This window comes from Bos javanicus, chromosome 10, assembly GCF_032452875.1.
Source record: "Bos javanicus breed banteng chromosome 10, ARS-OSU_banteng_1.0, whole genome shotgun sequence".
NCBI lineage: Eukaryota > Metazoa > Chordata > Mammalia > Artiodactyla > Bovidae > Bos > Bos javanicus.
In genome coordinates, this window is record NC_083877.1 from 42,929,626 (window position 1) to 42,948,552 (window position 18,927).

General features: G+C 36.1%; 1 protein-coding gene across 1 annotated transcript in view; it reads right to left on the reverse strand.

Annotated features, from left to right (window-relative positions):
• MAP4K5 (mitogen-activated protein kinase kinase kinase kinase 5) overlaps positions 1-18,927 on the reverse strand; it is a 126,573-nt gene that overhangs the window by 68,739 nt on the left and 38,907 nt on the right. Inside the window, exons 3-5 of the mRNA XM_061430948.1 lie at positions 4,559-4,649; positions 4,043-4,107; positions 1,831-1,886 (exon numbers count right to left, since the gene is read on the reverse strand). Of these exons, the coding sequence (XP_061286932.1) occupies positions 1,831-1,886; positions 4,043-4,107; positions 4,559-4,649 (212 nt within the window). The remainder of the gene's footprint in view (positions 1-1,830; positions 1,887-4,042; positions 4,108-4,558; positions 4,650-18,927) is intronic.

Genomic DNA, 18,927 nt, shown 5'->3' on the forward strand with positions numbered 1-18,927 from the left:
TGTAGTTATGCAGTCTGTGAATACAGACAGCTTGAATTCTTACTTTCTAGTCCAGGTGCCTTTTATTTCACTGCTTTTGCTTTTTGTCCTGTGCAAACTTCTAGAATCTGTTAAAAAGAAGTGGTGAGAGCAGACATCTTTGCCTTGTTTGACTGACATTGGTGGGAAAGCACCTAGTCTTTACCATTAAGTATGATTTAGTTGTAGGTTTTTCATAGGTGCTCTTTATCAGGCTGAGTTAGTTTCTTTCTATTTGAAGTATGCTAAGAATTTTTATAAGAAATGAGCACTGGATTTAGTTAATGCTTTTTCTGTGTCTATTTAGATGATCCCATGGTTTTGCTTCTTTTTGTTTGCTAATGCAATCACTTACTTGAAATGACTTTGAATGTTACATCAACACTGCCTTCTATGATAAACCCTACTTGTATATGATGTATTATCTTTTTATATATTGTTGGATTACCTAAACCATGCCTTTTTATCCAGTCACCTGTCAACAGACACTAGATGAGGAATTTTGTCAGCATAACACAGTTTTAAAATTCAAACTAGTATCTTGGAAATCATCCCTTCCACAGCCTCATTTTATACTTAGGGAACTAAAACCACAGACGAGATAATGGTCATATACCAGGGCCAGAACGGAAATGCAAATTTCTGTTTTGCTTTCTATTTCCATTTAGTACTCTGTCCATTACTTAAAGAAGCAAGGAACTTTGGAAATTAAAATATTAACAACAGTAATCTGTCAACAATTCTCTGCTATGAGTGCATGATTAGTGTTTTATGTGAATACAAAAAAGCAGATTTTTAATGTGACTGTTATAGAAATATATGTAAATTATTTATATATATAAATTTACTTTTATATATCTAACAATAAAATTTTAAAGCATGTGGAAACCAACTCTTTCAGAAATGACTAGAGCTTTCCCTTAATTTAGGTTAAATTCCCAATTTCTAAAATATGGAAGGATAACATATAGAATATCAATTTCTCTCCTAAACAAACTACACAATCCAGGAAATGTAGAGACAGAAGCATCAATTAATAAGTATCAGTTGTGAACTGAAAAAATAAATAACACAACCACTACTACTTCATCCTGCTTCCTAACTTAGATGCCTTAAAGCATTTGAACAAAATTAGCTGCTAATTTTTTCAATGAGTAATCTTTCAAGGAACTAAAAAAATAAACTGGAAGAAAAACTGTATACTCTGTATACCTACTGAAGACTCATAACCTATTTTAACATACTAAAAGCTCTCACAGGATCTGAAATAAAGAAGGAAAGAAATATCTACTTAATACAATGTTTACTGAGCTTATAAAAAGGGATTCTGATATTAATAATATCTATTAATATCACATAGATCAAACGTTTCCAGATAACATTCTGGGTTACTGCCATGAAACTTTACTCTCATTTTGGGAGAAATGGTAAAAGACCTCATGTCTTATGCAAAAAGATTCCTTTTGTGGCCATAAAACTCGAAGGGAAAGCTTGGACTTGTTATAATTGAGAGGTCTGATGATTCATTCATGAAAACCAATTCATACCTATGACTTTCCTTTGCTTTGCAGCAATTGAGGGACAAGCACTACAAAGCAGAACACCAAACAACACCCCTGTGTATACTACTATTCGCTTAAATGAATTTCCAGGACTCATTCACAAAAGAAATAACGAGGCTTACAGAATTACAGTATGAGAGGTTAACAGAAAAATTTGGTTTACTCTTTCTCTTTTGGGCAGATCACCATTTTACTGTTTTCAACTGTGAAACTAGAACTGCATTTCTACCTACATAAGCAAATATAGTACCTGTAAAGTTTCTCTGCATACATAGGCTATTTGCAGTTCTGATAATGGTCCAGTAACTAGAAATTAAAAAAGAGATCACATCATTATACATTTGAACACAACAGACTAAAAACACTTTAACAATGACAAGCAATTATAAAACTTCTCTCTCTCTCTCTCTCTCTCTATATATATATATCACTGGGTGGCTTATCATGAGCATATATTATTCTTAGAATCAGGAAACAAAAAAAAGTAAAGTAGAAAAATTTTCAATGCAATTTAAAAATGGAAGATTTGCTTCATAACGACTTTGGTCAGTGAAACTAATTAGCCCCTGTTATGAGCAAAGCACAGTACCAGATATCACAAGATGTTCTATACAAAGCAATGGACATGATCTCAATCCTGAACAACTAAAGATAAATAAATAAAGCCCCAAAATGAGAAAAACATATATAATTACAGTTATATACACATGTTAAGGGCTTCCCTGGTGGCTCAGACAGTAAAGAATGTGCCTGCAATGCAGGAGACCTGGGTGTGATCCCTGGGGTGGGAAGATCCTCTGATGAAGGGAATGGCAACCCACTCTAGTATTCTTGCCTAGAGAATTCCATGGATACAGGAGGAGCCTGGCGGGTTACAGTTCATGGGGTTGCAAAGAGTCAGACATGACTGAACAACTAACACTTTCACACTTTCATACATGTTATAGGACCATAAAGAGAAATCGATTGTTGAAAAGGCATACTTTTTTTTAAAAAGTCACGATGTTATTCCCTTAGCATTATTCTTTACTATATCCATCAAAACAAGGACCTTGATCCAATACCTTACCTAAGAATCCAAAAAGTAATCAGGTCACTTGTGACAACCAGATTTTTCCCTAATGAAATATAAAATCCTTCTGCAAGTACCTAACTAGATGCTTTGGAAATAATGCCTTCCAATACCATGAGAAAATATTTGAAGTCGGGGGTGGCATTTGCTGATAGTGAGGTCAAAATCAGATACTTTTATGCAATCTTTATTTAAAATATTTTACAACATATTTTAATCACTGGTAATCTATACCTACTTTTAGGAACATAAAATTTTGACTCTTAGTAACTTGATGAAATAGTAGTAAAAGAAGGGAAACAATTTCATTAAAAGTTATTATAGGTATAGTTGTTCTTGATTACTATGCTATCTAATATATTATTTACAGGGATGAATACTTTTTAGATTCAATTTAATTCAATAAATAGCAGGTTTAATAATGGAAAGCAGCAATTTCACAAAGAAATAAAATTAATGTCTCAAAACCATTATTTCAGCTTAAAAGGGGAAGTAGTAAAAAAAAAAAAAAGGTCTGCTGCATAGTTTTATTAATCCATAATCCTGAGTTCTCATCCTGTGAAAATGTAGATAAAAATTATAAATATTAGATAAAAAGTCTTCACATAAAAGATCATAATTCTTCATAAAATCACAGAAAAGAATTTTAAACTGAGTGACACAGAGCCGTTTCCTACCAATAATTTTTAAAAAATCAACAACAGGGGTAAAATAAAAGAGAACAGTCATTATAGTATAATAATGTAAAGGAAAATTCAATTCAATTTGGAAAGTTGACTAAATTAACATAATGAAATGGCAACCCACTCCAGTATTCTTGTCTGGGAAATTCCATGGGCAGAAGAGCCTGGAGGGCTATAGTCCACAGGGTCACAAGACAGTCAGACAAGATTTGCAACTAAACAACAAATAAAATATTCCAAATTCTTAAAATTATATATTTTAATACAAAATATTATAGCAATAATTAAGTTGTTTTCCCAGTCAGCACGTTATCATTAAGAGGTAAACAGATAATTTGCTTTATGTGAGAGTCACCTTTTGCATTTCAATTTTAATTTACAAGGAAGTTTAGGCCGTTTTGTTTGTAAATAAAATACTTCCCTATATACTACTTAAGATTTCCTAGAGACTACATCTGAAAAGTAAAATCTAGATTCTTCAAGTACTCTTGGATTTCTTTATCAGGCTCCAGCAGTTTAACTGAATACCAAAAAAATATAAAATTTAGATTTCTTTTATGCAATACTCCAGAGTATTGCATAAAAGAATGTAAAACTCCAGAATGTAAAACAGTAAATCTACATGTTAGTATCTCTTGTTGACTAGAAACATAAAATAAAAATCATTAAAGTAAAAGTTTTAAAACGTAGAGAGAAATTAACAGTACCATGGTAAATATCTTGAAGTGATCCGCCACCACAATATTCCATACAAATCCACAGTTTTTCCCGACTAATATGAAAGAGAAAGAAAATTATATTAGCTAGTAATTCTCAACCACTGACATACTTTGAAGATTGTCACTCTTCAGCATAGCAAGGTTTAGGATAGATTACAACAGGAAATTGTCCTGACATTTTTCTTCAGGATACAGAAAAGCATATTAATTTTAGCTCTGTTCCCACCTTAAATAGTTTAGAATGTGATCAGTATTACAAGCTAAAACACCTACTTGTAACCGTTCATAGTATTTCATTAAGGCTGCCAGATAAGGTAAAAATGCATAAATGAACCTGTCATTATTAATATAACAGAGAAGCCAATAAGAAGATCTGAGAAATTTTAGAACTTTAGACAAGCAATTTTAAAAATTTAAATACAAAACAGCATTTACATAAAAGGGAGGGGATATGGGGCAAAGAAGTATGAAACACAGAGAGATTAGATGTTTTGTGTTTTTCACCTGAGATAGCTCCCAAAGTAGGCAACAATGTTGCAGTGTTTACATTCTTTAACCATAAATATCTCTTGCTGAATCAAAGAAAAATCATCTCCTGAAAAACAAAATGATAATAACTTGGTCAACATGTTACATTTTGTGTTTCTATGTATAGGAAGAAGGAAGGAAACCTTCACAACAAGTATCAAAAATGAGGAATTAGATATTCTTAATACTTTAATGAGAATGTACATTTGCAGTTTCTTTCTACAAAGTCAGAAGCCATAAAAATGCATGAAGTCCTAAAACTCATAATTTCACTTCAATATTTACTTTCTTGAGATATGCACAGACAATATTCTCTACAGTACTATTTATTGATGAAAGAATGGTCAAACGACTTATGGTAAAATCATAGATATTACTATAACATGTTTAGCTATGAAAACATGCTCACGACACATTAAGTGAAAAAGACATTATGTAAGTACATATGCAAAAAAAAAGTCTCAAGAAATATACATAAGTAAAATTTTAAGTAATTTGGTTCTCTTCTTTTTTTATTTATATTTTCCAATTTGTCTACCAAAAATCTATTTGGGTTAATTAGAAAAAGCTATATTAAAATAAAATATTTATTATATATGGGAATTTTATGGTCATTATGGGCTGCTTAGAATGACACTGTCACTATCAAACTTCATTTTGCACAGAAATAGTGTTTTATTTCAGTAAAAGGAGTATGCTGCTGTTAAGTTGCTTCAGTCATGTCCGACTCTGCGACCCCATAGACGGCTGCCCACCAGGCTTCCCCATCCCTGGGATTCTCCAGGCAAGAACACTGGAGTGGGTTGCCATTTCCTTCTCCAATGCATGAAAGGGAAAAGTGAAAGTGAAGTCGCTCAGTCGTGTCAGACTGTAGCGACCCCATGGACTGCAGCCCACCAGGCTCCTCCACTGTGGGATTTTCCAGCCAAGAGTACTGGAGTGGGTTGCCATTGCCTTCTCCGGAGTTCATAAATGAGTACATTTATATTATGTAAATGTAATATAATGTACAAGATCTCAAGGTCTGGATTAACACACCTGGATTTAAGTCTGGACTCAGCCATTCACTGGCAATGTAACCTTGGGCAACCGAACTCTTCTGAATCACACCTGAATCCATTACCTACTATTTAAATTCATTCCTTATCTACTATTTTGGCTTCCTTATCTACCACTTCCCTAAATATTCCCTGCTGCAGTTGCTGGCCATTTTTGTAACAGATTCTTATGTCCCGAAGTTTCTGTTACTGCAAGTCTCTCAGGTGTGAAAGTTGTGAGGAAGAGGATAGAGTGCATTTAGTACAATATCTGACACAGAATAAATGCAATAGCAGTATTATATGTTGGAGACAAGAAAGATACAAACAAACATGTTCCTCATTAAGATATCACCTTAAGATATTTTTATTAGATAGTGTTTGGAAATATTCTTTTGCAAAACAACATCAGGTTTAAAACCTGAGCCTTCCTGCACTGTAGGTGTATTCTTCTACCACTGTGCCACCATGAAAACCCTAGCTCTAACTTAGTCATCTTAGAATAACATACAAGGATCAAGAAGGAAAAACTTAGAAATTAGGTCTTAGATAAATAAATAAAATTCACACAAATCAGAGATATTTCCCCTTTATACAGCAACTTTCAACTGAAAGCCAAAACAAAATAATATTTTTGCCATGTCATAAAATACTTTTCAAAAAAAATCAAACATTACTGATGTGGTTTATATACACATTTAAGTATGAAACACCAAATTTATTTATAATCATGAAAACACTCTTTTCAACAGTCCCTTCATGTAAACATTAATTGATATTTCAGTTAACAATTTTAAAGAACTAGATAAATCAAAAAGGACACAGTCTTGAAACAATCAAAATCTAAGCGAAAATCTTTACAGAAAATTTAGCTTTTACTTGTAAAAGTGAGAAAACACGTACCACATGAATGGTTACATATACCCTAAACATAAGAGTCTGCAAAGAGAAGGGGATTAGTGAAGATAATCCAAAATAGACAATAATCTCACATTCCCCATTATCAACAGAGGCAGCAAGAGGGAGCAATTCTTGAAGAGTATCGTAAAAACCTGCCCATGTGGAGGCTTTGCCTGTCCACTTATGGATACAAAGAATTGTCTCTCCTTCCTCCTCCCTCTGAGCCCTCTCATTAGAGTAGTTCTCACCCATCTGCCTGAAACTTTTCCATTATATACTAAATTTTATTATTTATACAGGGTAATTTCAACAAGCAGGCTAGATTCCAGTCCATCCTTCATTTTATCAAGAAGCCCTGAATTACAAAGGAAACAAAAATAAAGAATCACTCTTTGTTACTATATGCTTTGGATATCTACCTACTCACTTCCATGTGTTTCTTTTCAAATTATTTATTTTTAATTGGAGGATAATTGCTTTACAATATTGTTTTGGTTTCCGCCATACATCAACATGAATCAGCCATAGGTATAGGTATGTCCCCTTCCTCTTCAACTTTCTTCCTACCTCCCTCCCCATCCCAACTCTCTATGTGTTTCTGATGGTTTTTGGCTGTGTAATCTGGCTTCTAGGATCTTAGTTTCCTGACCAGGGATAGAATCAGTGTGCTCTGCAATGAAGGCACAGAGTTTTAATCACTGGACCACCAGGGAATTCCCTACCCACTAACTTTTCTTTTTAATTGAAGTATAGTTGACATCTACCCACTTCTAAGTGATCACCAAAGTCTCATCCATTGGATCACTGAAAAAGCAAGAAAAGTTATGACCAACCTAGATAGCATATTGAAAAGCAGCGATATTACTTTGCCAACAAAGGTCCGTCTAGTCAAGGCTATGGTTTTTCCAGTGGTCATGTATGGATGTGAGAGTTGGACTATGAAGAAAGCTGAGCGCCGCAGAATTGATGCTTTTGAGCTATGGTGTTGGAGAAGACTCTTGAGAGTCCCCTGGACTGCAAGAAGATCCAACCAGTCCATTCTACAGGAGATCAGCCCTGGGTGTTCTTTGGAAGGAATGCTGCTAAAGCTGAAACTCTAGTACTTTGGCAAAGAGTTGACTCATTGGAAAAGACTCTGATGCTGGGAGGGACTGGGGGCAGGAGGAAAAGGGGATGACAGAGGACGAGATGGCTGGATGGAATCACTGACTTGATGGACGTGAGTCTGAGTGAACTCCAGGAGTTGGTGATGGACAGGGAGGCCTGGGTGCTGCGATTCATGGGGTCGCAAAGAGTCGGACATGACTGAGCGACTGAACTGAACTGATACCTACCCACTTTTAAGTGATCACCAAATTCTCATCCGTTGGATCATTGAAAAAGCAAGAGAATGCAAGAAAAACATCTACTTCTGCTTTATTGACTATGCCAAAGCCTTTGACTGTGTAGATCACAATAAACTGGAAAATTCTTAAAGAGATGGAAATACCAGACTACTTGACCTGCCTCCTGAGAAATCTGTATGCAGGTCAGGAAGCAACAGTCAGAACTGGACATAGAACAACACAGACTGGTTCCAAATCAGGAAAGGAGTACGTCAAGGCTGTATATTGTCACCCTGATTATTTAACTTCTACGCAGAATACATCATGAGAAATGCTGGGCTGGATGAAGCATAGCTGGAATCAAGATGGCTGGGAGGAATATCAATAATCTCAGATATGCAGATGACACCACCCTTATGCCTGAAAGCGAAGAACTAAAGAGCCTCTTCATGAAAGTCAAAGAGGAGAGTTTAAAAAGTTGGCTTAAAACTCAACATTCAGAAAACTAAGATCATGGCATCCAGTCCCATCACTTCATGGCAAATAGATGGGGAAACAATGGAAACAATGAGAGACTTTATTTTTGTGGGCTCCAAAATCATTGCAGTGGTGACTGCAGCCATGAAACTAAAAGATGCTTACTCGTTGGAAGAAAAGCTATGACCAACCTAGACAGCATACTAAAAAGCAGAGACATTATTTTGCCAACAGAGGTCCATCTAGTCAAAGCTATGGTTTTTCCAGTAGTCACGTATGGAAGTGAGAGTAGGAACGATAAAGAATGCTGAGTGCCGAAGAATTGATGCTTTTGAACTGTGGTGTTGGAGAAGACTCTTTAGAGTCCCTTGGACTGCAAGGAGATCCAACCAGTGCATCCTAAAGGACATCAGTCCTGAATATTCATTGGAAGGACTGATGCTGAAGGTGAAACTCCAATACTTTGGCCACCTGATGTGAGGAACTGACTCACTGGAAAAAACCCTGATGCTGGGAAAGATTAAAAGCGGGAGGAGAAAGGGACAACAGAGGATGAGATGGTTGGATGGCATAACCAACACAATGGACATGAATTTGAGTAGACTCCAGGAGTTGGTGATGCACAGGGAATCCTGGCGTGCTGCAGTCCAGGCTGTTGCAGAGTTGGACACAACTGAGCGACTGAACTGAACAAGTATCTTCATTCCAATTTTATCCTGTGTTCAGAAACTGGAATCTAAGTGAAACAGAACACTCTAGCATTCCATGTGGTTTTTACCTATTAAATGGCAGAAAATGTCTACTTACCCTTTATTAGTTTTCTGCATGTATTATTTAAAACTAATAAAATTTTGGTGTGACCTCAAAATCAACATCTTCTACTAATTCAGATTTGAACTTTTGAAATAGTGAAGATAGGGTTCCAATATCTAAATTTACAGATTATTTCTAAAAATAAAAAATATTAAGGTTTTTAAAATAGAAGTAAATACTGAAAAGCAGGAACATACCACTTAATCGGAATAGTTGACACTTCTCCTATTTGGCCAAACCTCCTACTTCGGGATTTCTTTCAAGAACATTAACAAGGCAAACTAATGGTTGTTTAAATCTTTATAAAATTTCTGACTTTTAAAAAATTTACTGTACATTTTCCATTTATATTTCCAGGAAACAAGATGAGGAGGGCATGGGACGAAGCTGTGGGCAGGTGAGGTCCGGGCACCACGGGGTCAGCGCTGGCTTGACTTAATCAGGGATGTTCCACTAACGCCTTTTATAGAAAAGTAGACACATGTATACCTGTGGCGGATTCATTTGATATTTGGCAAAACTAATACAATTATGTAAAGTTTAAAATAAAATAAAATTGGAAGAATAAAAATAAAAAAAAAAAAAAAAAAAGAAAAGTAGAAATATGTATCTTATTGGTAAAGCATAAATTATTAAACTTGAATATTTTTTAAAAGCAAAAAAAAAAAAAATAAAAATAAAAAAAAATAAAAAAAGTTTTAAACATCTATTTAAAGATATTTAAAGATTCCAATTCCAGTGCGTTCTCCAGTGCCAAGAGAACGCACTGGTCATAGCAAACACCCTCTTCCAACAACACAAGAGAAGACTCTACACATGGACATCACCAGAATGTCAACACTGAAATCAGACTGATTATATTCTTTGCAGCCAAAGATGGAGAAGCTCTATACAGTCAGAAAAACAAGATGGGGCGCTGATCGTGGCTCAGATCATGAACTCCTTATTGCCAAATTCAGACATAAATTTATAAGAAAGTAGGGAAAACCACTAGACCATTCAGGTATGACCTAAATAAAATCCCTTATAATTATACAGTGGAAGTGAGAAATAGATTTAAGGGACTAGATCTGATAGAGTGCCTGATGAACTATGGTCGGAGGTTTGTGACATTGTACAGGAGACAGGGATCAAGACCATCCCCATGGAAAAGAAATGCAGAACAGCAAAATAGCTGTCTGGGGAGGCCTTACAAATAGCTATGAAAAGAAGAGAAGCAAAAAGCAAAGGAGAAAAGGAAAGATATAAGCATCTGAATGCAGAGTTCCAAAGAATACCAAGGAGAGATAAGAAAGCCTTCCTTAGTCATCAATGCAAAGAAATAGAAGAAAACAACAGAATGGGAAAGACTAGAGATCTCTTCAAGAAAACTAGAGATACCAAGGGAACATTTCACGCAAAGATGGGCTTGATAAAGGACAGAAATGGTATGGACCTAACAGAAGCAGAAGATATTAAGAGGAGGTGGCAAGGATACACAGAAGAACTGTACAAAAAAGATCTTCATGATCAAGATAATCACGATGGTGTGATCACTCACCTAGAGCCAGACATACTGGAATGTGAAGTCAAGTGGGCCTTAGAAAGCATCACTACGAACAAAGCTAGTGCAGGTGATGGAATTCCAGTTGAGCTATTTCAAATCCTGAAAGATGATGCTGTGAAAGTGCTGTACTCAATATGGCAGCAAATTTGGAAAATTCAGCAGTGGCCACACGACTGGAAAAGGTCAGTTTTCATTCCTTTCCTAAAGAAAGGCAATGCCAAAGAATGCTCAAACTACCACACAATTGGACTCATCTCACACACTAGTAAAGTAATGCTCAAAATTCTCCAAGCCAGGCTTCAGCAATATGTGAACCGTGAACTTCCTGATGTTCAAGCTGGTTTTAGAAAAGGCAGAGGAACCAGAGATCAAATTGCCAACATCCGCTGGATCATCAAAAAAGCAAGAGAGTTTCAGAAAAACATCTATTTCTGCTTTATTGACTATGCCAAAGCCTTTGACTGTGTGGATCACCACAAACTGTGGAAAATTCTGAAAGAGATGGGAATACCAGAGCACCTGACCTGCCTCTTGGGAAACCTATATGCAGGTCAGGAAGCAACAGTTAGAACTGGACATGGAACAACAGACTGGTTTCAAATAGGAAAAGGAGTACATCAAGGCTGTCTATTGTCACCCTGCTTATTTAACTTATATGCAGAGTACATCATGAGAAACGCTGGGCTGGAAGAAGCACAAGCTGGAATCAAGATTGCAGGGAGAAATATCAATAACCTCAGATATGCAGATGACATCACCCTTATGGCAGAAAGTGAAGAGGAACTAAAAAGTCTCTTGATGAAAGTGAAAGAGGAGAGTTTAAAAAGTTGGCTTAAAGCTCAACATTCAGGAAATGAAGATCATGGCAACTGGTCCCATCACTTCATGGCAAATAGATGGGGGAACAGTAGAAACAGTGAGAGACTTTATTTTGGGGGGCTCCAAAATCACTGCAGATGGTGATTGCAGCCATGAAATTAAAAGACACTTACTCCTTGGAAGAAAAGTTATGACCAACCTAGATAGCATATTACTTTGCCAACAAAGGTCCGTGTAGTCAAGGCTATGGTTTTTCCAGTAGTCATGTATGGATGTGAGAGTTGGACTGTGAAGAAAGCTGAGTGCCGAAGAATTGATGCTTTTGAACTGTGGTGTTGGAGAAGACTCTTGAGAGTCCCTTGGACTGCAAGGAGATCCAACCAGTCCATTCTAGAGGAGATCAGCCCTGGGTGTTCTTTGGAAGGAATTCTGCTGAAGCTGAAACTCCAGTACTTTGGCCACCTCATGCAAAGAGTTGACTCAATGGAAAAGACTCTGATGCTGGGAGGGATTGGGGGCAGGAGGAAAAAAGAGGATGAGACGGCTGGATGGCATCACTGAGTCTATGAACGTGAGTTTGAGTGAACTCCGGGAGTTGGTGATGGACAGGGAGGCCTGGCGTGCTGCGATTCATGGGATTGCAAAGAGTTGGACACGACTGAGCAACTGAACTGAACTGAAAGATTCCAACATATCTGAAAACTGTCTAATCTAGTAAAATACATCTAATTCACCATTTTATTTATAAATATTGGATTATTTCACAAAGATTTCCAATTTAGCATTTTAAAAAGCAAGTAAACAAAGTATACTGCATTAGCACCCTGGGTAATGATTTCATGAAATTCCATGCCTCTATGCAAGGCTCACAGTTTTAAACAAATGATAATTTGGAAAATTTTAAAGTACCATCATGTAGTTCTACCATAATAAGGGGATAATGTGAGCAGAGAAGACTTGAGAAGGCAAATGAGGAATATGATGATCACCTTTCTCAAACTCGGATTGTTCTGGCTATTGGCTGGCACTAACTACAGATTTGTTGAGCAAAATGAGCATCTGTAAAATGAGTTAGAGGGTAGGCTGAAATTCAGACACAAACAGGAAAATAGGGTGACATGCACAATTGTAATATCCGCCTGCTTTTCTAGAGCAGCCCTGATGCCTCACCAAACAGATGATAAAACTCAAAATGGTATCATTGGTAGTGTTTATTTTAAATACCTAAGTCACCATTTGTAAAATGGTGCTTCTATTTAAAAAGTATAGACTATAAAAATGATAGAGAAATTTCTATCTATAAAAAAGATAGAGAAATGCTTAAATCACTCTTAAAAATAATCATTTGCTTTCATATGTATACAAAGGGCAACAAAAATATAGGGGAAAATGCTCATTCATCTTATCAATTATTTCTGTGGCCAATTAAAAAAATAGTTTTCTGTGCTAATCTATTTTTGCTCTTAACCCTAAGATTCACTTTAGGATTAGTACTAGAAGAGTCTCAAAAGTCATTTATTTTAGTGAAATTTTAAATATAATATTATACAATTAAATTACCAGGAACAAGTCAGTAAATCTGTAATAACATTCAAGACTTTAAAATGATTATAAATTTCAATAATCTATTTTTAACTGGGGTGAAAAGTATAATTGAGTTACAGCTGAGATTTCATTTACTTAAAAAAAAAAAAAAACTGTTTATCTTTTACCAGATGCAGGCTTTTTTCTAAGTCAGATTGGCAAATAATTATTTTTTCATGTCTAAATAAAATTCTAAACCAGCTCATCTGTTAAATAAATACAAGGAAGCACTTTTGCATTATACTGGCTTTGATGCGATTTTTTTTTTTTAAGTTGCATAGTACAGTCAAAAATTCATTTTTGAAATACAGCTGTCTCCAGAAATTATTTGAGGCATCGGAAACAAATGTTGGGAAAATTCAATACTATAACATCGTATTTGTCACATAAAACTCCCCTAACTCTGTTTGCAAAATGTGAAAAACACATCTACTTTGGCTTTTCTGAAAATGCTAAAAAAAAAAAAAAAAGGTATAAAAGTCTATGATTAACATAGAAATTATTTTTTTAAAGGCAAAAACAAAAGAAAACAAAACCACAAATAAAACATATAATAATGAAATAACCCAAATGAATAAAATCACTGTCACAAACAGAAGACCAATTTCTCAGATTCTAAAACACAGATTATGAAAATAAATGAAACTATTCACTAAAAGTATGTATATTTAAACTGTAAGAAAAACATTTCTCAGGTGACTAATTTTATAGGTATTTACTATTAATAAATTTAATGAATTTACTGAAATCACAATTATTGTTAATAATGAATTGAAATCTAAATAATAAGACCTGAAACATCACAGATTAGAGAAGATATGTAGTATTAGTGCCACAGACAATTGAGCAGCAACTTCAGCAAGAAGCAGCAAGTTACCTACAAGAGGAAAAATAATCAGGCAAGCCTTATAGCTTTATTCTAATAATATTCAAAGCAGAAAATGTCTATATATTTTCTGAGGGCAGGAGAAGAATGTATGATGTAATAATTCTATATCTAGTCAACTGGTCATTCTTATTTAAAAGACAACAGAAAGTCATTTATAATATTCCCCTGTACAAAGGTATTTATTGAATGTCCTCTATGTGCCTACACTATTTCTGGTGCTGAACTATAACAGTAAAGACAGATCACTAGTCTCATGCCTCTTAACATGCCAGGAGAGACAGACATTAAACAAACAAATACAAAGAAATAAGAAAAATGTTACGCAGGCACATGTCCTAGACATGTGAGAACTAAAATAACAAAGATCTGAGTGACTACTTTAACTTATGTAGTCAGAACTGGGTCTTTACGAGGCTACAACATTTAAGCTGAAATCTGAATGACCAGGAGGGCTTCTGGAAAAAGACCATGAAAACTAGTACTTCACGCGGAAAAGAAGAGTCAGTTTAATTTTGGACTGACTACATAAAAAAGAAAAAAATAAGAAGGGAATAGGGAAGGGAAAAAGATACATGATGAGCTCAGAGAAGTAGACAGGGCCAATCACATAAGCAAGGTTGAAAGTTTGAATATTATTTATTCTAAGTGCAATTTTGAAGCTCCAGGAAGGTTTTAAGGAGGAGAGCATTATGATATATGATATGTATTTTAAAAGGACCATTCTGGTGGCACTGTGGGAACTAGATGGCGATAGATGGGAGGTCTGGGAGAGGAAACAGAGAGACTAGAGGGGAAAGATGGCAATAAGAAGTAGATGGATTCAGTATATGTTTTGAAGGTTGAGTTGAAAAAACTTGCTGACAGACTGACCCTGAAGTACAAAAGAAAGAGAAATCAAGGACAATGCCTATTTTTTTGGCTTGGCTAGTGGCTTAGCAAAATGGAGAAGACTGAGGGAAGAGAAAGCTTGAGAAGAACAATTAATTTGTGAATCAAAATTATGTTATTCTTGATAGTCACAGGAAAATCAATGTGATGATACGATTCAACTTGGCAACAACTGATTCAAAAAAAAAAAAGCAACAAGGACATGGAATGAAAGGATGGTGAGGACTGAATCTATTTAATTATAAAACTAAGCCTAAATAATTGGTATCTCTTAATTTTAAAAAAAGATATAAAAGATATGCAGGCTAATACACATGCATGCCCTAGTATAATCAAAAAATTCTAAGACGAAAATCCTCAAACAAATTAACAAGCATCTGAAAACTGGGAGATGAAGAGGCAGAAGGACTATGAAGTTCAACATCTTTAAACCTATACAGCTAATGACTGTTTCATTTCTTAAGTTGATAAATTAAAAACCTAAATTTAAGTATATTATTTAAAGTCTTATGTATATATAAATAAGTATATTATTTATACTTATAAATAAGTATATTATTTAAAGTATTATGCAAAGAAATAGAGGAAAACAATAGAATGGGAAAGACTAGAGAGCTCCTCAAGAAAATCAGAGATACCAAAGGAACGTTTCATGGAAAGATGGGCTCGATAAAGGACAGAAATGGTATGGAACTAAGAGAAGCAGAAGATATTAAGAAGAGATGGCAAGAAGAACTGTACAAAAAACATTTTCACGACCCAGATAATCACGATGGTGTGATCACTCACCTAGAGCCAGACAGCCTGGAATGTGAAGTCAAGTGGGCCTTAGAAAGCATCACTACGAACAAAGCTAGTGGAGGTGATAGAATTCCAGTTGAGCTATTTCAAATCCTGAAAGATGATGCTGTGAAAGTGCTGTACTCAATATGCCAGCAAATTTGGAAAACTCAGCAGTGGCCACACGACTGGAAAAGGTCAGTTTTCATTCCAATCCCTAAGAAAGGCAACGCCAAAGAATGCTCAAACTACCGCACAATTGCACTCATCTCACACGCTAGTAAAGTAATGCTTAAAATTCTCCAAGCCAGGCTTCAGCAATATGTGAACCGTGAACTTCCTGATGTTCAAGCTGGTTTTAGAAAAGGCAGAGGAACCAGAGATCAAATTGCCAACATCCGCTGGATCATGGAAAAGCAAGAGAGTTCCAGAAAAACATCTATTTCTGCTTTATTGACTATGCCAAAGCCTTTGACTGTGTGAATCACAATAAACTGTGGAAAATTCTGAAAGAGATGGGAATACCAGACCACCTGATCTGCCTCTTGAGAAATTTGTATGCAGGTCAGGAAGCAACAATTAGAACTGGACATGGAACAACAGACTGGTTTCAAATAGGAAAAGGAGTTCGTCAAGGCTGTATATTGTCACCCTGTTTATTTAACTTACATGCAGAGTACATCATGAGAAACGCTGGGCTGGAAGAAGCACAAGCTGGAATCAAGATTGCCGGGAGAAATATCAAGAACTTCAGATATGCAGATGACACCACTCTTACGGCACAAAGTGAAGAGGAACTCAAAAGCCTCTTGATGAAGGTGAAAGTGGAGAGTGAAAAAGTTGGCTTAAAGCTGAACATTCAGAAAACGAAGATCATGGCATCCAGTCCCATCACTTCATGGGAAACAGATGGGGAAACAGTGGAAACAGTGTCAGACTTTATTTTTCTGGGCTCCAAAATCACTGCAGATGGTGACTGCAGCCATGAAATTAAAAGATGCTTACTCCTTGGAAGGAAAGTTATGACCAACCTAGATAGCATATTCAAAAGCAGAGACATTACTTTGCCAACAAAGGTCCGTCTAGTCAAGGCTATGGTTTTTCCTGTGGTCATGTATGGATGTGAGAGTTGGAACTATAAAGAAAGCTTAATCGTCGAAGAACCAATGCTTTTGAACTATGGTGTTGGAGAAGACTCTTGAGAGTCCCTTGGACTGCAAGGAGATCCAACCAGTCCATTCTGAAGGAGATCAGCCCTGGGATTTCTTTGGAAGGAAAGATGCTAAAGCTGAAACTCCAGTACTTTGGCCACCTCATGCGAAGAGTTGACTCATCTGAAAAGACCCTTATCTGATTTAAAGTCTTAGATGCCATCCTCTGATAAAACTACAAACTGTTTACTTTTCAACTTATCAGCAATAAAAGTAAAAGAAACCTCTAGCTATATTTTGTTTAAAATCTTCAAAAAACATTAAATACAAAACCCACTGTAACAGAAGATCAATCATCTCACTAAATTTTAAAATGACTGACCTAGAAAGAGCAAGATTCAGATTCGGTTATAAAATAAAATTTAAAGATAATTACATGACAAACACCTAAAAACCAATGATCCAAAAAGAAAGTAAAATGATAGGCCTAAATTTAACAGCATTATTCTGTTGTTATATGATACATAAATACAAACAAGAAAGAAGGGTTGGCATTACAATGTTTGACACAGTTATAATCAAAGCAAAAAGAGCATCAAAAAGCACTAAAATTGACAATTCTATTGAAAAATATTAATTAATGGCACCCCACTCCAGTACTCTTGCCTAGAAAATCCCATGGACGGAGGAGCCTGGTAGGCTGCAGTCCATGGGTCGCTACAGTCAGACAACAGACAAACTTCACTTTCACTTTTCACTTTCATGCATTGGAGAAGGAAATGGCAACCCACTCCAGTATTCTTGCCTGGAGAATCCCAGGGATGGGGGAGCCTGGTGGGCTGCCATCTATGGGGTCGCACAGAGTCGGACACGAGTGAAGTGACTTAGCAGCAGCAAGACTGTCACAGACTAAATAAATCCAATATAATGACTCACATAAATATCAACAGTAACCAAAATAGAAAGTAAAAGAGAAGAAAAAACTGTTATTCATGATAGCAAGAACTACCATAAATTTGAAGGCCTATGTGGCAAGAGCCTTTTGATGAAAGTGAAAGAGGAGAGTGAAAAAGTTGGCTTAAAGCTCAACATTCAGAAAATGAAGATCATGGCATCTGGTCCCATCACTACATGGGAAATAGATGGGGAAACAGTGGAAACAGTGTCAGACTTTATTTTTCTGGGCTCCAAAATCACTGCAGATAGTGACTGCAGCGATGAAATTAAAAGACACTTACTCCTTGGAAGAAAAGTTATGACCAACCTAGTAGCATATTCAAAAGCAGAGACATTACTTTGCCCATAAAGGTCTGTCTAGTCAAGGCTATGGGTTTTTCCAGTGGTCATGTATGGATGCGACAGTTGGACTGTGAAGAAAGCTGAGTGCCGAAGAATTGATGCTTTTGAGCTATGGTGTTGGAGAAGACTCTTGAGAGTCCCTTGGACTGCAAGGAGATCCAACCAGTCCATTCTAAAGGAGATCAGCCCTGGGTGTTCTTTGGAAGGAATGATGCTGAAGCTGAAACTCCAGTACTTTGGTCACCTCATGCGAAGAGTTGATTCATTGGAAAAGACTCTGATGCTGGAGGGGATTGGGGGCAGGAGGAAAAGCGGACGACAGAGGATGAGATGGCTGGATGGCATCACCGACTCAATGGACATGAGTTTGAGTGAACTCTGGGAGTTGGTGATGGACAGGGAGGCCTGGCGTGCTGCAATTCATGGGGTTGCAAAGAGTCAGACACGACTGAGCAACTGAACTGAACTGATGTGGCAAGAACTATAATATTTTCCTGAAGAGCTGAATAAGAAAAATTCTTATCATTGTCAAATGTTAAGTCTTCTAAATTATTCTCACAGGCTTTTTTTACCCTTGGATAAAAATGACCTTGAATCTTTCCTGGGGAAAAAATTATGAAAACAGATGGGAAATAACTGAAAAATAAAAGCAATGAAGATTATAAAATACAATGAAAAGTCAGGGTAATCAAAAGCAGGATATTCCTGAACTACAAATAGGAGGGGGGGAGTGGTTGGGAATCACTGAAATAGATAATAAAACTCATGCTTAAATGGAAATTCAGTTCATGACAAGCGAGGCATTTCAAACATGCAAATAAAAGACAGAATTTGTAG